The following is an 18004-nucleotide window of genomic DNA, read 5'->3' on the forward strand; positions in this document are numbered from 1 at the left end:
GGGGAGAGACAGAATCCCAAGCAGGCTCCACACCGTCAGCGCAGAGCCCCATTCAGGGCTTAAACTCAGGAACCTGATCATGATCTGAGCCAAGATCAAGAGTCGGACGCTTAACCGACTGCACTGCCCAGGCTCCCCAAATGAAATTGTTTTCTTAATTTTTTTCACATGTTTTATTGTTAGTGTATAGAAATGCAGCTGATTCTCGTGTGTCGACTTCTATCTTGCTGCTTTGCTGAATTTATTCATTCTAACAGTTTTTTTGTGTAATCTTCAGGGTTTTCTATGTATTAGATTATATCATCTGTGAGTAGAGGTAACTTTACTTCTTCCTTTCCAATTTGGATACCTTTTATTTCTTTTTCTTACCTAATTTCTCTAGCTAGAAATTCGAATGCTGTGTTGAATAGAAGTGGCAAGTGCAGGCATCCTTGGCTAATTCCTGATTTTAGAGGAAAAGGTTTCAGCTCTCATCATTGAGTATAATGTTCACTGTAGGTTTTTTTATATATATTTATTAGGTTGAAGTAGTTTTTTTTTTTTTTTTTGTCATTTGCTGAGTGCTTTTATCACAAAAGGTATTGAATTTTGCCAAATGCTTTTTCTACATTGCGACGATGATGGGATTTTGTTTTTCAATCTGTTAATTTTTTTTTAATTGAACCATCATTGCATTGCTAAAATAAATCTCACTTGGTCATGGTATATAATTCTTTTTTAAAAATTTTTTTTTAAATGTTTTATTTATTTCTAGGAGAGAGACAGCATGATTAGGGGAGGGTCAGAGAGAGAGGGAGTCACAGACTCCGAAGCAGGCTCCAGGCTCTGAGCTGGCAGTCAGCACAGAGCCCGACGCGGGGCTCGAACTCATGAACCATGAGATCATGACCTAAGCGAAAGTCGGACGCTTAACCAACTAAGCCACCCAGGCGCCCCAGTTCTTTTAATATGCCACTGAATTCAGTTTGCTAGTATTTTGTTGAAGATTTTTGCATCAGTGTTCATAAGGAATATTGGTCATAGCTTTCTTTTCTTGTAGTATTTGCCTTTGATACCAGGGCAGTGAGTTATGAAGTATTCCCTCTTCAGTTTTTTGACAGAGTTTGAAAAGGACTGGTGTTAGTTCTCTCAGTGCTTGGTAGAATTCACCAGTGAAGCCATCGGGTCAAGAGCTTTTCTTTGTGGGGAAAGTTTTATTTATTCATTCAGTCTCCTTACTAGTTAATTTCTTCCTTTCTTTCTTTCTTTCTTTCTTTCTTTCTTTCTTTCTTTCTTTCTTTCTCTCTCTCTCTCTCTTTCTCTCTTTCTCTCTTTCTCTCTTTCTCTCTTTCTCTCTCTCTCTTTTTTCCTCCCTTCCTTCCTCCCTCCCTCTCCCCTTCCTTCCTTTCCCCTCCCTCCATTCTTCCCTCCATTCCTTCCTTCCATCCCATCCCTCCCTTCCTTCCTTCCTTTGTTCCCTGGAGCTTGAACTTGTGACCTGAAGATCAAGAGTCTCATGCTTTACTGACTAAGCCAGCCATGTGTCCCACTAGTTAATTTCTTTGGAGAGAAATACAAATCTGTTTTGCTTAACCCATTTTAGTTTTGTATTGTGGCCAACTAACAGAAAAAGGGCATGGGGTGTCTAGATGGCTCAGTCAGTTGAACGTCTGACTTCAGCTCAGGTCACGATCTCACTGTGAGTTTGAGCCCTGCATAGTGCTTGCTTGCTGTCATCTTGGAGCCCATTTCAGATCCTCTGCCCACCCCCACCCCGACCCCTTCCCTGCTCGCATGCCCATGCTCTCTCTCAAAAATAAACATTAAAAAAAAGAAAGAAAAAAGGCATAATTGAGAAAGAAGGGGAACTTCACAGGAGAGAAATGGGGGCAGTGGGAGCCTTACCCACTTTCTCATGCATAGCCTCTCCTCACTGAAGGATGACCCTAAGAACTCTGCTCTGTGCTGTATCTTTGTCCTGTAACTGTGGTGGGGATGTGGCCTTATCGGGTTAGCCACACCCACCACCAAGCTTCCAAATGGATGAGGCTGGCCATAGGCAGGACCCTCTTGAGACTGACTTGACATGGCTTCCCTGACATTTTTCTTAGAATTTTCCTTCCTTCCTTCCTTCCTTCCTTCCTTCCTTCCTTCCTTCCTTCCTTCCTTCCTTCCTTCCTTCTTTCTCTCTCTATCTCTCCCTCTCTCCCTTCCTTCTTTCCTTCCTTCCTTCTTTCTCTGATGGGGCCTGCAGGCAGCCATACAGAAAGTGGTCAGGCAGTTGAAAATCTGCCTGGGGTTGCCACCATCCCTCCTGACTAGAGGTGTTCTTGGTGACTGGACAGGTCTCAGTTGTGTCCCTTTAGGCCCTCCATCCTGTCTGTAACCCCCCCAACCTGATGGTGTCAGCCGGTAGGCTGTTGGGAGACCATCCCCACATTGGGTTTCTTGCCTGGTTCTGGCGGGAGGTCTCACCAGCACCAGGGTCCGACCCGGCTGGCCCAGGGAGGCTTGGCTGCTGTGGGACAGTGCTGTGTTCATCAGCTCGGAGCCCTCACAAGCATTGTGACCTAGGGGACAGCACCCATCTTGTAGGTGAGGAACCTGAAGGTCACACCTAAGGTTTTGGTTAAGAGGACTTAGGGAGAGCCAGGTACTTCTTATGAGGATACTCTTCCTTGTCCCGCTCCTGGGACACGGCAAAGGACAGGAATCTTTGCCATGATGGCACCGGAGGAGGGTTTCTCTTCACAAAGCTGTGCCTTAGCGTGGAGCGGCCACTTAATAGATATCTATTGTTCTTGGAGGTCTTTGGGACTACAGCCCAGACCCTGCCGGGGGCACCTGGCCCAGGGTGGCTCTCCTCACCTTCAGTGGTTTGGGGGCCTCAGTGCTTCTCATGAGTCTAGCTGTCAAGCCCTACAGGGCTGCAGACTTCAGTGAGGGCATGTGTGGTGACAGGGGCTGTGTCTGGGGAGCCTGGCCCATGTGCTGCATGCCTCCTCGGGGCTCCTGGCCCCGTCTCGGCTCCGCACCCCCTCAGGGCCTAGCCGCTCCTCTCCTCACCACCCCACCATCCCTACTGCTAGATGGCTCCCTCCAGTAGGGGTCTCAGTGACAGCCAGTGTCTCTTCTGTGCTCCATATGGGCCTTCTAGATCCCTCTCTGGAAGCTGGAGACCTTAGGACAGCGTCAGGCCCAACTCTGCCCAGGACCCTTCTCTCCAAGGAGCCACATGGCCTGCTCTCTCTGCCTATTCAGTTCTTCCTAAAATGCTGCCCCGCCCCCTCACCCCCCGAGGCAGCCTTCTTGGGCCTTTTGGCCAACGTAGCCACCTCTGTACTTTCCGTTCCTCCCCTCATTCTCTCTTTAGGACTTGGTGACACATGACGTATACCATACATTCACATATTTAACTTACTTAGGTGTCTCTCCCCAGCTGGAACGTCCTCCCACGAAGATGGTTTTGTGTGTCGTATCCACCTTTGCATTCCCTGTGCCTCTCCGTGATAGGCGCACAATCTGTATTTTTTAATAGACATAAGCGTTAATGACCAGTTGGCAGGGGACAGGCAATCCAGTCCACACAGTGCCGCCTAGTGGCCAGGAGGACTACTGGTGTGCCACCCAGGGCAGGACTTGCCGGGGCTGGGTGTGGACGGCTACACCCGTTGGTCCTGTTTGATGGTTTTCCGTGGGCTGCCTGATGGTTCATGTCTTTCTGGTCCTTGCCTGCCCTTGGGACTAACTGGGCATTTGTTTCCCGTGAGGGGAAGGGACAGCTCTTCGAGCTCCATTCTGCAAACCATCACTCGTCGCCCAGCGTGAGCAGAATGCAGAAAGGACGGGGGCTCGTTGGTAGTGAGGGGAAGCCAGTATGCAAGGTCCAGAGGTGCAGGACTTCGTGATCGGGGACAGGAGGTGGGGTCCCATGCTTCTCTGTGGTCCCAGTAGGAGGAGTCTCGTGGATACAGTACCCAGGGACCCAGCCAGACCCTGAAGAGGCCTTCCTGTGTGTCTCAGTGATGGCCAGTTTCAGAGCAGGACTGCTCCTCTGTGGGGTGAGGAGTAGAGATGGTGATCCTGAGTGCAGGTGTAGGTTGGGGGGGGGCGGCCCTGGGGCACAGGCTGGGTTCTGTCTTGGTCTGGGGGCCTGGACCCTCTTCTGGCTGCAGGTTACATGTCAGCAGGGTGCCTGCTGGGGGCGTGGTGGGCCGAGTTGGCTGTGGGCCTCTGCTGCCCACCCAGGCTTTGCCTGCGCCTCTGGGGTGTGCGTCTAATGTGGACGGGTAGCTTTGCCAGGCCCTGAGCCAGAGCCCTTTGCGGCAGCCCCGGCAGGTGCCTCGTGTCATCTTCGTTTTCTGGATGAGGACCTGTGCCCAGAAGGACAAGGGCCAGCCCCATTTCTCAGCCAGTAAGTTGTGGGCGGGGTCCATCCTGGCCTGGCGGCTCCCTGGCAGGCTGTCTCATCTCCATGAGGCTTCCCCTGGTTGGGCACAGTTCTGAACTCCCTTAACTTGTGTCCTTTGATTCTTGCCCCAGCTGAATATCCACGTGGGAAACATTTCACTGGTGGACCAGTTTGAGTGGGACATGTCAGAGAAGGAGAACTCACCAGAGAAATTTGCCCTGAAGCTGTGCTCAGAGCTGGGGCTGGGCGGGGAGTTTGTCACCACCATCGCATACAGCATTCGGGGACAACTGAGCTGGCATCAGAAGACCTACGCCTTCAGGTAGGATCTGGATGAGCTCCTCCCTCCTCTGCGAACCCGTTTTGGGGAAAAGACCTCTCCCTGTGTGCGGTCATGCCCTTGGGTCTGTCTGGAGCCTTGAAGGGCGGTCTGGCCGTGGGCGGCCTCAGCCAGCTCCATGGCCCTTTGTTGGCTCGCTCCTTCTGCTTCCTCTGTCTCGGTGGCAGGGCCCCCCACCCTCATCACAGTGGGGGTGACTCTGAGGGGGTGGTCTCTCTGCCCCCTCCATCCTCCAGCCCCTGTACCCCCTGCCCGGGGCCATCTCTGCTGCCAGAAGCCCCTCTGCACCCACCCCACGCCGCCACCTCTGTACTTTTGCCCAGACTCTTCTCTCTGTCAGGGTTGGGTCCCCCACTCCAGGGTTTGTCATCTGATGAACTTACCTTCTGTCTCAAACAAGAGCTGCCCCAAACAGCCCTCCTCAGCTCGTAAGAGTCAGGGGACTTCCAGCAGTTTCTTTTTTTACTGCCTTGCCAGTCAGAGACTCATTGGTGAGCACCCATTTTGACTGGACCGCCATACAGGGTGCCATGGAAGATAAAGAGCCACATCCAGGCTGCCTGTGAAGGTGGGGGTATACACAGAACATTCCAGACTGGTGTCCTCTGTGCTGGGGGTGGACCAGGGGCCGGGGTCTCCTGGAGAGGCAGACGTAGCCTTCCTATTGGTGGTGGCCCCACAGTGCACAGTGTGGGCCTGGCAGGAGGTGGGGGGCGGCAGGCATGAACTGATAGTAGAGCTTGCCCGCCTCAGGACTCTTCCACCATAAATGGCCCTGTTCCCTGCACTCCTTTTCCACTTGGGAAAGTACAGTCTGGGGGTGGCGCTGAGTATCCCTGCATCAAAACAGGATGTTAGGGTTTATTCTGCTCATCCAACTGTCACTGTCTACATTTGGCGATCATTACTCAAGGACCGCAGCTTAAAATGGCACATGAGGAGTGAGGACCAAGGTCTTTTTGCAAAGATAGGACAGTTAATGGAGCTCGTGAGTATGTTTGTGTCTCAGCTGGTTTTCCCAGAAATCCCAGGAGACTGCTTGCTTGCCGCTTCCTGTAAATCTGAGCAAGAGAGCAGGAATGACCGTACAGCCTCAGGGCTTGAGGTCCCGGCCCTGGGAAACCACTGGGTTCCGTGGGGGTCCAGGCACCGCCCGTGCTCCAGGCATCTGGTCCGAGACGGCACATATGTCACCTCCCAGAACCTCCCAGCGGCCCTACCGACCAGGTGGTCCCGCTTCGCAGACAGAACGCAGGCCCTGGGAGGAGGCGTCATTGCCCTGATGTGGTGTCTGGCTCCTTGAGAGCCCTGCTAGAGGTGTGGCCACGCACGTCTGTTCATGTCGTACTTGAGCCAAGGCCGACGGGCCTGAAGACCTGCCCGGGGTGGCCCCGCTCCCCGGAATGCCCCCGGCAGTGGGAGATGGTGATGTTATACAGGTCATGAGAGTGAGTACCCCAGGTACCTCAACCCTCAGGTGTCGTTTGAGTCAGAATCCGCGTTCTAACCGGCAGATGGTGTGCGTGGAGTGGGGGCTGGTCTTGCTGTAGGACCCTGAGGGCGTCAGCCCCTGTGACAGCGTCCCTCCTGCTCTCACCCCTGGGTGACCTGAGCGTCCTCCTAAAACCCTTGTCAAGCTTCAGGCTGTCAGCAGTGTGCCAGAGAGCTCCAGAGCAGACCCCCCTCGTGACTCCGGTGGTTGCAGGTCAGGACCCACAGCCCGTTCCCCTGCCAGGTCTCAGGAGCCAGTTAATGAATTCCCTTTGGTGGACGGGGAACATCACAGACCTCCGTCCCCCTGCAGTCTGTAGTGCTGAGCGTGCGGGTCGCACGTCCTTGGGATTGAAGGCAGGGTGGCTTACTGGGGACCAGGGTGAGCACACCCCCCGTCCCCAACAGCCCAGGCCAGCCAGGCGGGAGGGGCACAGCCTGCCTGGGATCTGGGAGGCAGTCCAGCGCCTCCTTCGCATCGGGACGGCTGCTTGTGCTTTCCCAGCTGACCAGGCCTCTTGAGCTCCTCAGGCTAGGCCTGGCCCGTTGTGTGTGCTGTGTGTGGTCTGGGCAGCCGGATGCTATGGATGGAGCTTGCAAGACCGGAAGGGGAGCTTAGGGTCAGAGGCTGGCTTACTGGGGACTCCACCATCTAGGGGACAGAACTGCAGCCTTCTGAGGCAAGCAGGGAAGGGGATTGGAACTCACATCTCCTGACCCTGACCCACATTCTTGCCGCAGCACCATACTGTCCCTTGGGAGCTCTCTTAACTCTCCCCAACCAATATCCACTCTTCTCTCTGGGCCACTGCCTGGGGGACGCCGAGTAGGCTGCCACGTCCCCAGGGCCAGGGGTCACGTGGTCCACAGAGAGCCGGACCAGGAGCCCCCACCTGATCCCTACTACACACAAGACTTGGCAACTGCCAAGTCACATGACTCCTTAAGAGGGACTTTAAATTCTGGGCCTCCATCATCCCATGTCATAGATGCTCTGAATCCCCGCAAGCCAGTCCTGTCTGTCTCCCTCCCCCACCCAGGCCTAACCCAGTGTCTGGCTGCAGTGCCCTCCTCGGTGATGGTGGCGTTGTGTCCACAGTGCAGCAGGGCGTGCAGCTGGTCACAGGTCGTGTGTGAGCAGGGGGCAGAATGCCCACAAAGTCAGGGGAGCGAAGGCAGGCTGCTTCCTTTCAGCAGTGGGACGGGTGGGCCTGACATGGGTGAGCCTGGGGGACATGCCTGTGGCAAACAGGTTGGGGGCCCCAAGCTTCTAGAGGACAGAGCTGACCCAGAGTGACAGAGATGTTCTGGGGTCAGCGGAGTGGGACAAAGACAGTGAGTGGCAGGAGGGCGACAGAGCTCCAGCAGGGGAAGGGCCTGGGCTGAGCAAACCAGGAGAGTGTCAGACATTCACCCAAACCTGCGAGCTGCTACCTGTCAGGAAAGTTGCATCAGCAGACTTACTGGCACCTCCTGCAGGCCAGCCCTGTGCCCGAGGCGGGGGACACAGAGAAGAAATGGTATCTTGTCTAGTAGAGGGCACTGGAGGCCGCAGATGCAAGGAGGGGACCCACGGGTAGGGGGCATAGAACCTGGGGTGAGGTGGCCAGACAGGGTGCTGACCAGGCGGAAGCTGAGGATGGGCAGAGGGTCAGAGAACCTGGTGGCTGGGATTGATAGGGGGACAGAGAGGCAATGTCACTGGCACAGATGAGAGTCGGGAGACACCAGGGTCATTTTGGACTGGTTGACCCTAGCCACAGAGGTTACTCCTGGAACTCTGCCCTTCTGACAGCAGCAGGGTTCGCTTGTTTGCTTGTCTTGTTTTTTGTTTCTCTTTTTTTAACTTTTTTTTTTTAACGCTTATTTAATTTAGAGAGAGAGAGAGAGAACACGAGCAGGGGAGGGGCAGAGAGAGAGGGAGACACAGAATCTGAAGCAGGCTGCAGGCTCTGAACTGTCAGCACAGAGCCCGACGCGGGGCTCGAATTCACAAGCCGCAAGATCATCACCTGAGCCGAAGTCGGCCACTTAACCGACTGCTTGTCTGTTTTTATAACAGCTGCATCGAGCTGTAATGTGAATACCGTACAGTTCATCCACCTAGAGCTTGCCATTCGCGCCATCACAATTTTAGACCATTTCCATCACCCCAAAGGAAGCCTCACACCCTTTAGCAGCTGCTGCTGTCCCCCCTCAAGTCTCCCAGCCCAGGGCAACTACTAATCTACCTATCAAGTTGCCTGTTGTGGATATTCCATATAAATTGAATCATATAATACGTGCTCTTTTGTGGCTGGTTTCTTAGTATCATTATATCTGTGTGGTGGCCTGTATGGGAGCTTCGTTCCTGTGTACTGCGCCGTCTTACAGATTCGCCACATCGTATTTACCAAGTCATTGGTTGACGGACAGTTGGGTGGTTGTCAGTACTGGGCTGTGGAGAGTAGTGCTGCTGTGAGCATTCATGTCCCAGAGTTTCTTTAAACACCTGTTTTCAGTTCTCTTGGGTAGATTGTATGAGTGGAATTGCTGGGTCATGTGGTTAGCTGTGTGTAGCATTTTGAGTTCCTGCCAGACTGCTTTCCAAAGCAGCTTACCATTTTACTTTTGCACCAGCAGAGCCAGGCTTCTTTCTGGTTTCTTCACATCCTTGCCAACATTTGTTACTTTTTTTTTTTAATGTTTTATTTATTTCTGAGAGAGAGAGGCAGTGTGAACAGGGGAGGGTCAGACAGAGAGAGGGAGATACAGAATCCGAAGCCGACTCCAGGCTCTGAGCTAGCCGTCAGCACAGAGCCTGATGAGGGGCTCGAACCCATGAACCGTGAGGTCATGCCCTGAGCTGAAGTCAGACGCCCAACCGACTGAGCCACCCGGGTGCCCCCTTAATGTTTATTTTTGAGAGAGGGAGGGGCAGAGAGAGAGGGAGAGACAGAATCTGAAGCAGGCTCCAGGCTCTGAGCTCTGTCAGCATAGAGCCCGGTGTGCGGGTCTCGAACCCATGAAGCATGAGATCATGACCTGAGCTGAAGTTGAACGCTTAACCACCCAGGCACCCCTGTTCCCTGACTTTTTGATTCTAGCCATCCTAGTGGGGGAGGGGGAAGGAGTTGTGGTTGTGATTTGCATTTCCCTGCTGACAAATGATGATGGGGCATCGTCTCAGGTGCCGTTGGACATTTGTGTATCATCTTTAGAAAAACCGCTGCTCGGGTCCCTTGGTTTTTCATTGGCTTATTTGTATTTTTATTATTGAGTTGTAAGCATTCTTTACATATTCTACATACAAGTTCCTTATCAGAGGTACGGTTTACAAAAACTTTCTACCACCTTGTAGCTTGTCTTTTCATTTTCAGGATGGTGTCTCTTGAAGCACAAGTTTTAAATTTTGAGGTAGTCTATTTTCTCTTTTGTTGCCTGTGCCTTTTTTTTTTTCTTAAGATTATTTTTAAGTCATCTCTACCTCCAATGTGGGGCTCCAACTCACAACCCTGAGATCAAGTCATACGCTCTTCTGACTGAGCCAGTAAGATGCTCTCCCCTTGCCTCCCATCTGTGCTTTTTAATGTGATATCTGCAAGTCCTCATCCAGGGTCATCTTGTCCCAGTGTCATTTGTTGGAAAGACTGGTCTTTCCCCATTGTGTGGACGTCGGCACCCTTGTCAAAAGCCAGTTGGCCATAAAGAGGGGGGTGATGTTGAGTTTTGTCTCCCCCTCCTCTCACTGGAGTGGCCATGAGCAGGTCATTTCTCTCAAAGGCTCTGTCCTTCTCATTTGTAAAGTGAGTAGAGTAGTGCTTCTTGGCTGGCATTTTGTATCATGTGAGGGCATAAAAGGTCATACTGAGTACCCTACAAGCTATGGCCCCCAGCCCTCTGACACCTCAGCTACAGGGTGGCCTGGCCTGTGTCCCCACCTGGAGTCTGCAGGGTGGTGGGAACATCTGGGATGGCGGGTTGCCTTGAAGCCTGTGATGCAGAATCGCCTCGGAGGGGGAGGTGAGGTGGCCCCCTGCCTGTGTGTTTGTCTCAAACCCAAGGCAGCCCTGCTGGCTCTGGGCCCATTCTTAACAGGGTTGGATCAAGCAGTTCTTATTTTAGAACAAACCCACTGGAGTGGAATCTTTCCATAGCCAAGGGGAGGTAAACAAAGGGGCCTCCAGGACCTACTCACAAGCCCTTGTTTAAATTATGAGGAAAACATGTTTTGCTCCCCTCAGCATGGGCTTGGCGCCTTTCATGTCTCCCCTCCTGAGGAAGGCGGCTGGGAGCCCTTGAGGTGAGGAATGATGTTTGGGTCTGTGGTGGGGTGGTTCAGGATTGCCAAATCACCGCACTGGCTGGAGAAGAGCTGTCAGGAGCTGTTCAGGAGGGTTGGCCACAGGGTAGCACGGGTGGGGGCTGATGCTGCCCCTGTCACTAGCCTCTGAGTCACCAGCACAAGCTTGGGCTCTGGGGGCCTAGCCCGTCAGGAAGAGGTGAGGCCTTGTCTGCAGGGGAGCCTGGGGCAGTTCTGGGTTGTGGCGACAGCCTCAGCACATGCGCTCACTGCCCTTGAGACTCAGCATGAGGAGACTAGCACAAGGGAGGCCGGCACAGGCCCTCGGCTGCTGTGTGTCAGCTGACCATGTGAGGGGCACGGCCTCTAGTCGGGCCTGCGTGGACGCCTCACTCCAGCTGGCCACTCACATACCCTTGGGCACGAGTTCCAGGAAGACTGCATGACAAGGCTCGTGGCCCCTAGGGAGCTCCCTCTGTGGACGTATGTTGGCTGTTTTAAATAATAGTAATCCTCTGAAGAGCCCTCACAGCCATGAGATTGTTCTTATTTTCCAGATGAGGTACCAGAACCAAGGCCACCACATCAGGGGTCCATCCTCTTTAATTGTCAGTCTCCTCCAGTGCCTCCCCTGGGCCCTGCCTGCCTTCACTCTTCCCAGAGGGCACCGTGCCATGCAGGGCTCCAGACTGAGACGGGCAGACACTTGATGGGGCTGCAGTGGAGCAGAGCCAGCCTTCTGGGGGTCCTGGGCCTCAGGAGACAGGTGCAGGCCACCCGGCCGGAGGAGAGACAAAAGGGCCTGGTGAGGAAGGGGGAAGGGCGTGGGAGAGATGCACTGTTATGGCCACCGTCTGAGGCTTATCTCCTGGGCCAGGAGTTTGAAGGGTCAGCTCTAAGCATCCTTGCCTCTTCAGCCTCCTGTCACACACACTTGGAAATCAAGGCCCAGAGAGGCAGCAGCAGCTCAGCTGTGTCCTCCCTCCTCTGGTGCTCCTGCTGCGTCTGCTTGGCAAGAGGGTGCACAGGTGGCCTTTGGGGTGGTCACTGAGGGGCCATGGAGCATAGTGGCCAGGGGACAAGGGTTCCAGGCCCAGCTGTCTGCCGTAACCACAATAGCCCAGCTATCTGGTGTTCAGCCGGGTCAGCGAAGTGCACTGAGGGGCAGGTGTGTAGGATATTCAGGAGCAGGCTAGCCCAGTGGCCTTCACTGATGAGGCATCAAGGCTGGTGGGTCCTAGCCCCGGGCACTGCGTGGGGCAGACTGCCCTCCCCTGCCTTCCCAGCAACACCGTCATGAGGAACCACCTCTGCAGGGAACCCCCGCTCCCTTACAGACCAGACACACCTAGGCAGCAGCAAAAGGCCTGTTTGAGTGCGCTTTGGAGAGAAGCTATTGTTGTAGGGGACCTGGCATCCCCAGTGACTCTGCCTGGAGGTTGGGGTGGTGGCTGATGACCACGCCACTCCTGTTCTGAGGAGCTGGGCGTGGAAGTGGCCCAGCGGGGAGGAGGCAAAAGAGGAAGCAGGGAAGGCCTGGGCCTTCCTTGCCGTGCCCTGGCCCCAGTGTTCTGGCAAGGGGGTGGACACTGATCTCTGGGGCCCTTTCTGGCTGCTACTCTGTGAACTAGCAGTCACAACCCCCGTCCCTCACCCCCCGGCCCACAGTGAGAACCCCCTACCCACGGTGGAGATTGCCATCCGGAACACAGGCGATGCTGACCAGTGGTGCCCACTGCTGGAGACTCTGACAGACGCTGAGATGGAAAAGAAGATCCGCGACCAGGACAGGAACACAAGGTACCCCTCCCCCTTCAGGCCCCCTGCAGCTCACTCTGCACACAGCCACTGTCAGGCCAGAGGCAGACCCTGGGTGATGAGTCCCAATCTAGACCCCGCGTGCATTTTCCTTCAGGGAACAAAGGTTAAGCCCTCAGGTGGGATCTGACCACAGCCCAGACCCGTGTGTCCAGAGCCCTGGGGACGCAGGCAGGACTGAGCAGGCAGGAGCGAGGGCAGCGTCGGGGCCTCCAGCAGCCGACAGGCTCTGGCCGAGGGAGGGGCTGGGGATCCCACCTGTCGCATCCTGTTTCCGTCCCCACTCCCTTGGCCGCACTAGAGAGCCCTGGGGAAGGGCAGCCACCCAGGGCTGGACGCTGGCTCCGGGTCACCACCTGCTCTCCTCCTGCAGGCGTATGAGGCGTCTTGCCAACACTGCCCCAGCCTGGTAACCAGCCCGTCGGCGCCTGGCTCCCACGGAGCGCTGAGAAGATTGGACTGCCTCTCCTTCATCTTCTGGCAAGGAGGGTGGCAGAGGGGCAGGCCGGGGCCATCCTGAGGAACATGGGGTGTGGGGAGGGCTTCTGGTCTCCCTCCCCTGGGCACATTCCATGTGTTGAGCCCCAGTCCCCACCCAAGTCTCTGGTCAGAAAGAGGCGTTGTTTTGGGTTATGTTTTGTTTTTGTATAGGAGCCCCAGGCAGGGCTAGCAACACTTTTTAAATAAAAGACAACAGGTCATATTCTGTTTCTTCGAAGTGGGAGCATAAAAACAAGAAAGGGGACAAGGAGCAGGACCCAGCTGGGGTGGTGTGGGACCACGGCTGCCATGCCAGGCCTCTCAGCCTTCTCTGCCTCAGAGTCCCAGGTGGGCAGGTGGGGGCGAAGTTTCTATCCAAGACCAACCATAGCACAGTCTTGCCTTCCCTTGGGCCCTCCAGCTGATGGACATGACAAGTGAGGTCATGAGGCTCAGGGGAGGAGGGCCCACTTACCTTTCAGTGATGGCCCCACCCCAGCCGCCTTGCTTGGCCTTGTGAAGGAGCTACAGGCTTTCCTGCTGTCCTTGGGCTCTGCAGCGCCCGGCCTATTGTGCCACCCCTGGCCAGGAGCATAGCTTCTCTGGAGTTCCTTTCGGCAGCCTCGTCCTTTGTGGCTGCCGCAGGGGCATTACCAGCCTGAGTGCCCGAGGGCCCGTGCCTGGCTGTTGAGGCGCCAGCAGGTGCACACCACTCTTGCCACACCTTGCAGTGGTGCACGTGCAGCTGGTGGGTGGGGCCCACCTCTACCCCCGGCTGGCGACACGGCCCGGGTCCGCTCCTCTCTCCTAGGTCGGTTGTGAGGAATAAGACGCATGGAGCAGCCTGCCTGCCCAGTGCTGGCCATGGGTGATGTGTGTTGAGGAGGAGGCATAGCCCTGGGCCACTTTTCAGTTCCGCCTCCAGTGAGCCGTGTGTCCCCTCTTGCATCCTGTCTAATGTGGAAGTGTTCCACTCTACACTAGGGACATGGGTGGCCTGTGTGGGTCGGCTCACTGAGCCGAGTGCTGCTTGGGCGCACAGCTACGTTCTTATGAAGATAATGGGCCCAGATCCAGGCAGTGGGCTGGTGCCTTCAGCTGGTGGCAGGCCTTTCCTGCCAGGTCAGGGCTACTCTGCCCTCCAGGAGCATGGCAAGAGCGTGATGGCACCTGGCTCCCAACCTGAGCCCCACACTGGGCAAAGGCAGAGCTCTGAGGAGGAATTGAGGTCTTGACTGCCAGGATATAGGGGTAGATGCGCCCAGCCCTCTGGGCTGGGGGTCCTGTGATCATGTCCTGGGGTGTGACGGCTCCTGGCTCCCAGGGAGTTTGTACTCAAGCCCCCTGCCCGTCATCAGGAGTGGAACCTGCTGGAGCCCCACAGCAAGGGGACAGCTGGGCTTCACTGGAAGGCCTTGAACAGAGGAAGATTCCAGGCCCAGGCTCCACTGGCCTTGGAAATAAGTGGGCTCCATTGCTGAAGCGTTCGCTTAGTCCCCGAGGCCCTACAACTGGGAATGGAAGCATGCTGTGCCCCTCAGTCCCTCTGGGCAGGCTGGTGCGGCGGGCCCAGGGGCCGAGCCCTTGCTCCAAACACTGCCAGCTCATGCTGCTGCCCAGCCAGCTGCTGCTGCACAAGGTTTCACTACCAAAGTACGGTCACACTCCATGGTGCATACTGTGTCACGCACAAACGTGACAGCCTGTGGCTGGAGGAGCCCCTCTCTTGCTGACCATCCAGGGATAAAGTGTAATTTGGACTGGTCTAGGGCTGGTCTAGGGCAGTGAGGAGAGTTGGCCATGTTGTCTGATGCCTGCTTTACCAAAGAGGAAAGTGAGCTGTGGGATCAGATAAGGTTCCCCTGGTCCTCAGCTAAAAACATCAGGGAGAGAACTTGGCAGGGCTCTGCTACGGTGAAAATTTCTCAAAGCTTTGGGGTTGCAGAAAGGGCAGAGGACCCGGTCCTGGCCCTCCTCTGCACCTGACCTCATGGAACCTTGGCCAAGTCCATTAACTGCTCAGCTGGAAAGTGGGCAAAGGTCCACTTGGTTGCTGATGAGGGACAGTGAGGCGTCAGCCTGAGGGCACCATGGGCAGGACCCCCTGCAGACTGGGCTTGGCACAACAGGGACATCCCAGTCCTGGCCCCAGCCAGGGAGATCTGGCCAGCCCTGGCTGTCTGGCAGGGAGCAGAGATCCTGTGCAGGTGGGATTTGCCCAGGGCTCCAGCAAGGCACTGGCATAGCTAGAGTGAAAACCCTGAATGTGCCATCTGCTAGCTCACTGCTGCTGGACAACTATGGGCAGGCTTTTGACCCACTCTGGGTCTCCCTACTACCGACCGTTGGTCTGAGAGCGCAGGCCAGGCTTGGTGCTTGCTGAAGTGTCAGGGCCAGCAGCATGGAAGGGTGTGGCCAGCTGAGGCAGGGAGCCAGTGCTGTGGATGAAGAGGTGCAGGTCATTCTGTTTATTTGGGTGGGTGCTGGGCACAGGCCCAGGCTGCAGGATAGGTTGCTCTCCTGAAAGCAGGTGTGAGGGGTGGGATGGAGGCCTGCCAGAGACCAGGAAAACAGGCCTCTTGGGCTGGTCCTGGCCTTGGGTAGGGTCATTGCTGCAGGGCTCCTGGCTGCTCCTCTGGGAGGGGCAGGTAATTGGGGTCCTCCTCTCGAGCATCCAGTAGCAGCTTCCTGTGGGGAGGGGCCCACACTGAGCTGAGGCCAGCAGGGCTCCCCAGTGGGGTCAGGTGAGGGAGTGTTCGGGGGATAACTTTCATCTCGAGCACTCACAGGAAGCTGGGGGTCAGCAGCAGCCTCTTGCCTCCAGGCTGGTTGGGGAAGACATCCTCTAGGAAGTAGTAGATGTGGCCCACAGCAATCCCTGTAGGAGAGCCAAGGACTGCTGAGGCCACCTCCGCAGTCCAGAGCCTGGGACCAGCAGCACCTGCCCCGCGCGTGGCTCTGGGGGCCCAGCCAGGCCAAGTAACCTCAGGCCCTGTAAGTAAACTCACGCTCTGGCATGAGTACGAGACATCTTGCAGACTGCCAGCCCAGGGTGGGGCCGGGCTTGACCCTGAAGAACGGGCTTACCTGGCCCAGAGGTGGGCAGGACTCGGGGAGGTGATGGGCTGAGAACATGGGAGGAACAGGAACGAAGGCTGGAGCCCTGACATAGCCATCCCCACCCTGGTCAGGACCCCCACAAGCGTCAGTACGTCAGGCCTGAAGACGTGAAGCATGTATCTGGCTGGCTTGTTCAGGGGGCCAGAAAAACAGAAGCTGGCAGGGCAGGAAGTAGGGGTGGGAGGATAGGTGAGCGGTCCTGTCCCGGTGGGCGGGGAGGGCTCTGGCACAGGAACCAGCCTGGGTGGCCCTCCCAAAGACCATCAGGTACCAGACAGCCTGTTTGGGGGTGGGGAGGGAGGGATCCACAGGCAGGCTCACCCAGCAGGTCGACGAGGATCGAGTTGCCCAGCAGCAGCGAGAAACCCATGAGGGCCCAGGGCAGGAATGGCGCCTGGAAGGTGAGGAGGCCAAAGAAGTTGACCCTCACCCGGGGGTTGCGGCGGCTCCAGACATAGACCAGCATGACTGTGAGGGCCTGGCCCAAGAAGAACAGGCTGCCCAGGAGCCCCAGCAGCTGAGCCAGAGTCAAGGTGCTGGGAGGCCTTCTCCTGGTGCAGGCCGCAGAGCCCCTGCCCAGGACCCCTCTGACTTCCTAAACCCCAGGAATCCTCCCCAGTTTTCCTTCCCTCCTCACTTCTAGTGATGGGCCTTTCAATCAAAGCCACACTGTGGCCTTCAGGCCCATGTGAATACCCTGCTGGTCCATCTGGGCCCAGTGGCCAAGTACTGCCCTTCATTGCCTCACTTTCTCCTGGCTCAGCCCCCAAGCACCCTACCTGTCTCTCCATGTCACCCTGTGATACTGTGCGTACAGGAAGAGCTACTACCCCGGAGCTGAGCACATGATGTGCGCTAGATTCGTCCTAACTTGTCTGCCTCGGGCCCAGGCGCTCATGTCGGGCCCCACAGCGTACAAAGGCTGGACCCAGAGGCGCAGCGCCTGAGGTTTCAGAGCCTGGGAAGGATACGGTCATGAGGACGCCCCCGAAGAGAAACATGAAGACGAAGTCCGCCGTGCGGCCACGGAAGGAACCCTCCTCCAGCATGCGGCAGTAGCGAAACCTGCGGCGTCCGTAAAGGAAATGCCACCAGGAGGAGCCTCAGTTTCCCTGCTCCTGACCACTCCGGGCCACCCACAGCCCGGGAGGGCCTCTCCCCAGCCTGGCGGGCCGCCCACCACCCTACGCCTACGTCCGCACGGCGCAGGATACACGAAGAGCATGTTGAAGAAGAAGCTGAATCCCAGGGGCCCAAAGAAGAGGAAGTTGGTGACGAGCCTCCAGACCTACGGGGATTGGGGGAGGTGGGCGGTCAGGCGCGGGTCAGGCAGGACCCAGGTGTCAGGTGCAAGGGGCGGGGTGGCCTCACCTGAAACTTCCGGAACACGAGGTGCGGGTTGAAATAGAGCTGGAAGGGGCTGAGGAGCTCCAGTTGCTGCGGAACCAGGGGCTCGTCAGGTGCTACCCCGGGGAAATCCAGCGGTAACCATGGCGACACCCTTCGCGGGCTGCAGCCAAGGAACCGACCCCACCCTCCCGGCCAGCTTACCACAGCAGCGGTGGTAAGGACGCAGGCCGCGGTGTAGGCCCGCGTCACCGCAGGGACCTGCAGGAACTCGGCCGTCAGCCCCTGCCACGCCATTGAACCTTCTTTGACACGCGTGGCCCTACCTGCTGCGCGCTCTTTAACTCGCCTCCAAATCCCGCCTCACTCCCCGACGTCGGCCAATCCACGTCGGGGGGCGCAGCGCGCCCAGGGTAGGGGGCGGGGCCCTGGGCCTAGTAACCAATAGGAGGAGGAAACTGGAGGACCAGGGCGGGACAGGAGGGTGGGCAGGTCGGAACGTGGGACCAATGAGCAGGCCCCACGGTTGAGCACGTGGCGGTTGTTGTGGTGGCTGTGGTGGAGGCGCGCGAGAAACGTGTGGCCAATGAGGAACTGGCCGCTTGGCGGCAAGATAGGAAGAACCAATAGCAAGGACCTACAAGACCTTGGGGGCAGGACTAAAATTACACCGCGAGGGGGAAAAAAGACAGGACCGAGGAACGGCGAGACCGGAAGGGGCGGGGTCACGCTGGAG

At 56.5% G+C, this 18004-nt stretch overlaps 2 protein-coding genes across 6 annotated transcripts in view; one reads left to right on the top strand and one right to left on the bottom strand.

The window, feature by feature from the left end:
• Positions 1 to 13032, top strand: part of SMARCB1 (SWI/SNF related, matrix associated, actin dependent regulator of chromatin, subfamily b, member 1) — a 35873-nt gene extending 22841 nt beyond the window's left edge. For both annotated transcript variants that reach the window (XM_039242833.1, XM_039242834.1), the window contains exons 7-9: positions 4522 to 4712; positions 12172 to 12303; positions 12695 to 13032. In XM_039242833.1, the coding sequence (XP_039098764.1) occupies positions 4522 to 4712; positions 12172 to 12303; positions 12695 to 12734 (363 nt within the window). In that variant the 3' untranslated portion in view covers positions 12735 to 13032. The remainder of the gene's footprint in view (positions 1 to 4521; positions 4713 to 12171; positions 12304 to 12694) is intronic.
• DERL3 (derlin 3) lies at positions 11117 to 17607 on the bottom strand. 4 transcript variants are annotated; one of them, XM_039242839.1, is made up of 7 exons: positions 17473 to 17607; positions 17293 to 17358; positions 17136 to 17209; positions 16893 to 16986; positions 16243 to 16438; positions 15589 to 15679; positions 11117 to 11305 (listed from the first exon to the last, which is right to left on the bottom strand). In XM_039242839.1, exons 1-7 carry the CDS (start codon positions 17563 to 17565, stop codon positions 11152 to 11154), a joined length of 768 nt encoding a protein of 255 aa, XP_039098770.1. In that variant the 5' UTR covers positions 17566 to 17607; the 3' UTR covers positions 11117 to 11151. The 4 variants fall into 4 exon arrangements, with proteins under 4 accessions (XP_039098770.1, XP_039098767.1, XP_039098766.1 ...); XM_039242836.1 differs by lacking the exon at positions 11117 to 11305 and adding an exon at positions 15255 to 15489; XM_039242835.1 differs by lacking the exon at positions 11117 to 11305 and adding an exon at positions 15255 to 15513.
• Between the last annotated feature and the right edge of the window lie 397 nt (positions 17608 to 18004).

Source organism: Hyaena hyaena, unplaced genomic scaffold (genome assembly GCF_003009895.1).
Source record: "Hyaena hyaena isolate Hyena2069 unplaced genomic scaffold, ASM300989v1 scaffold_219, whole genome shotgun sequence".
NCBI lineage: Eukaryota > Metazoa > Chordata > Mammalia > Carnivora > Hyaenidae > Hyaena > Hyaena hyaena.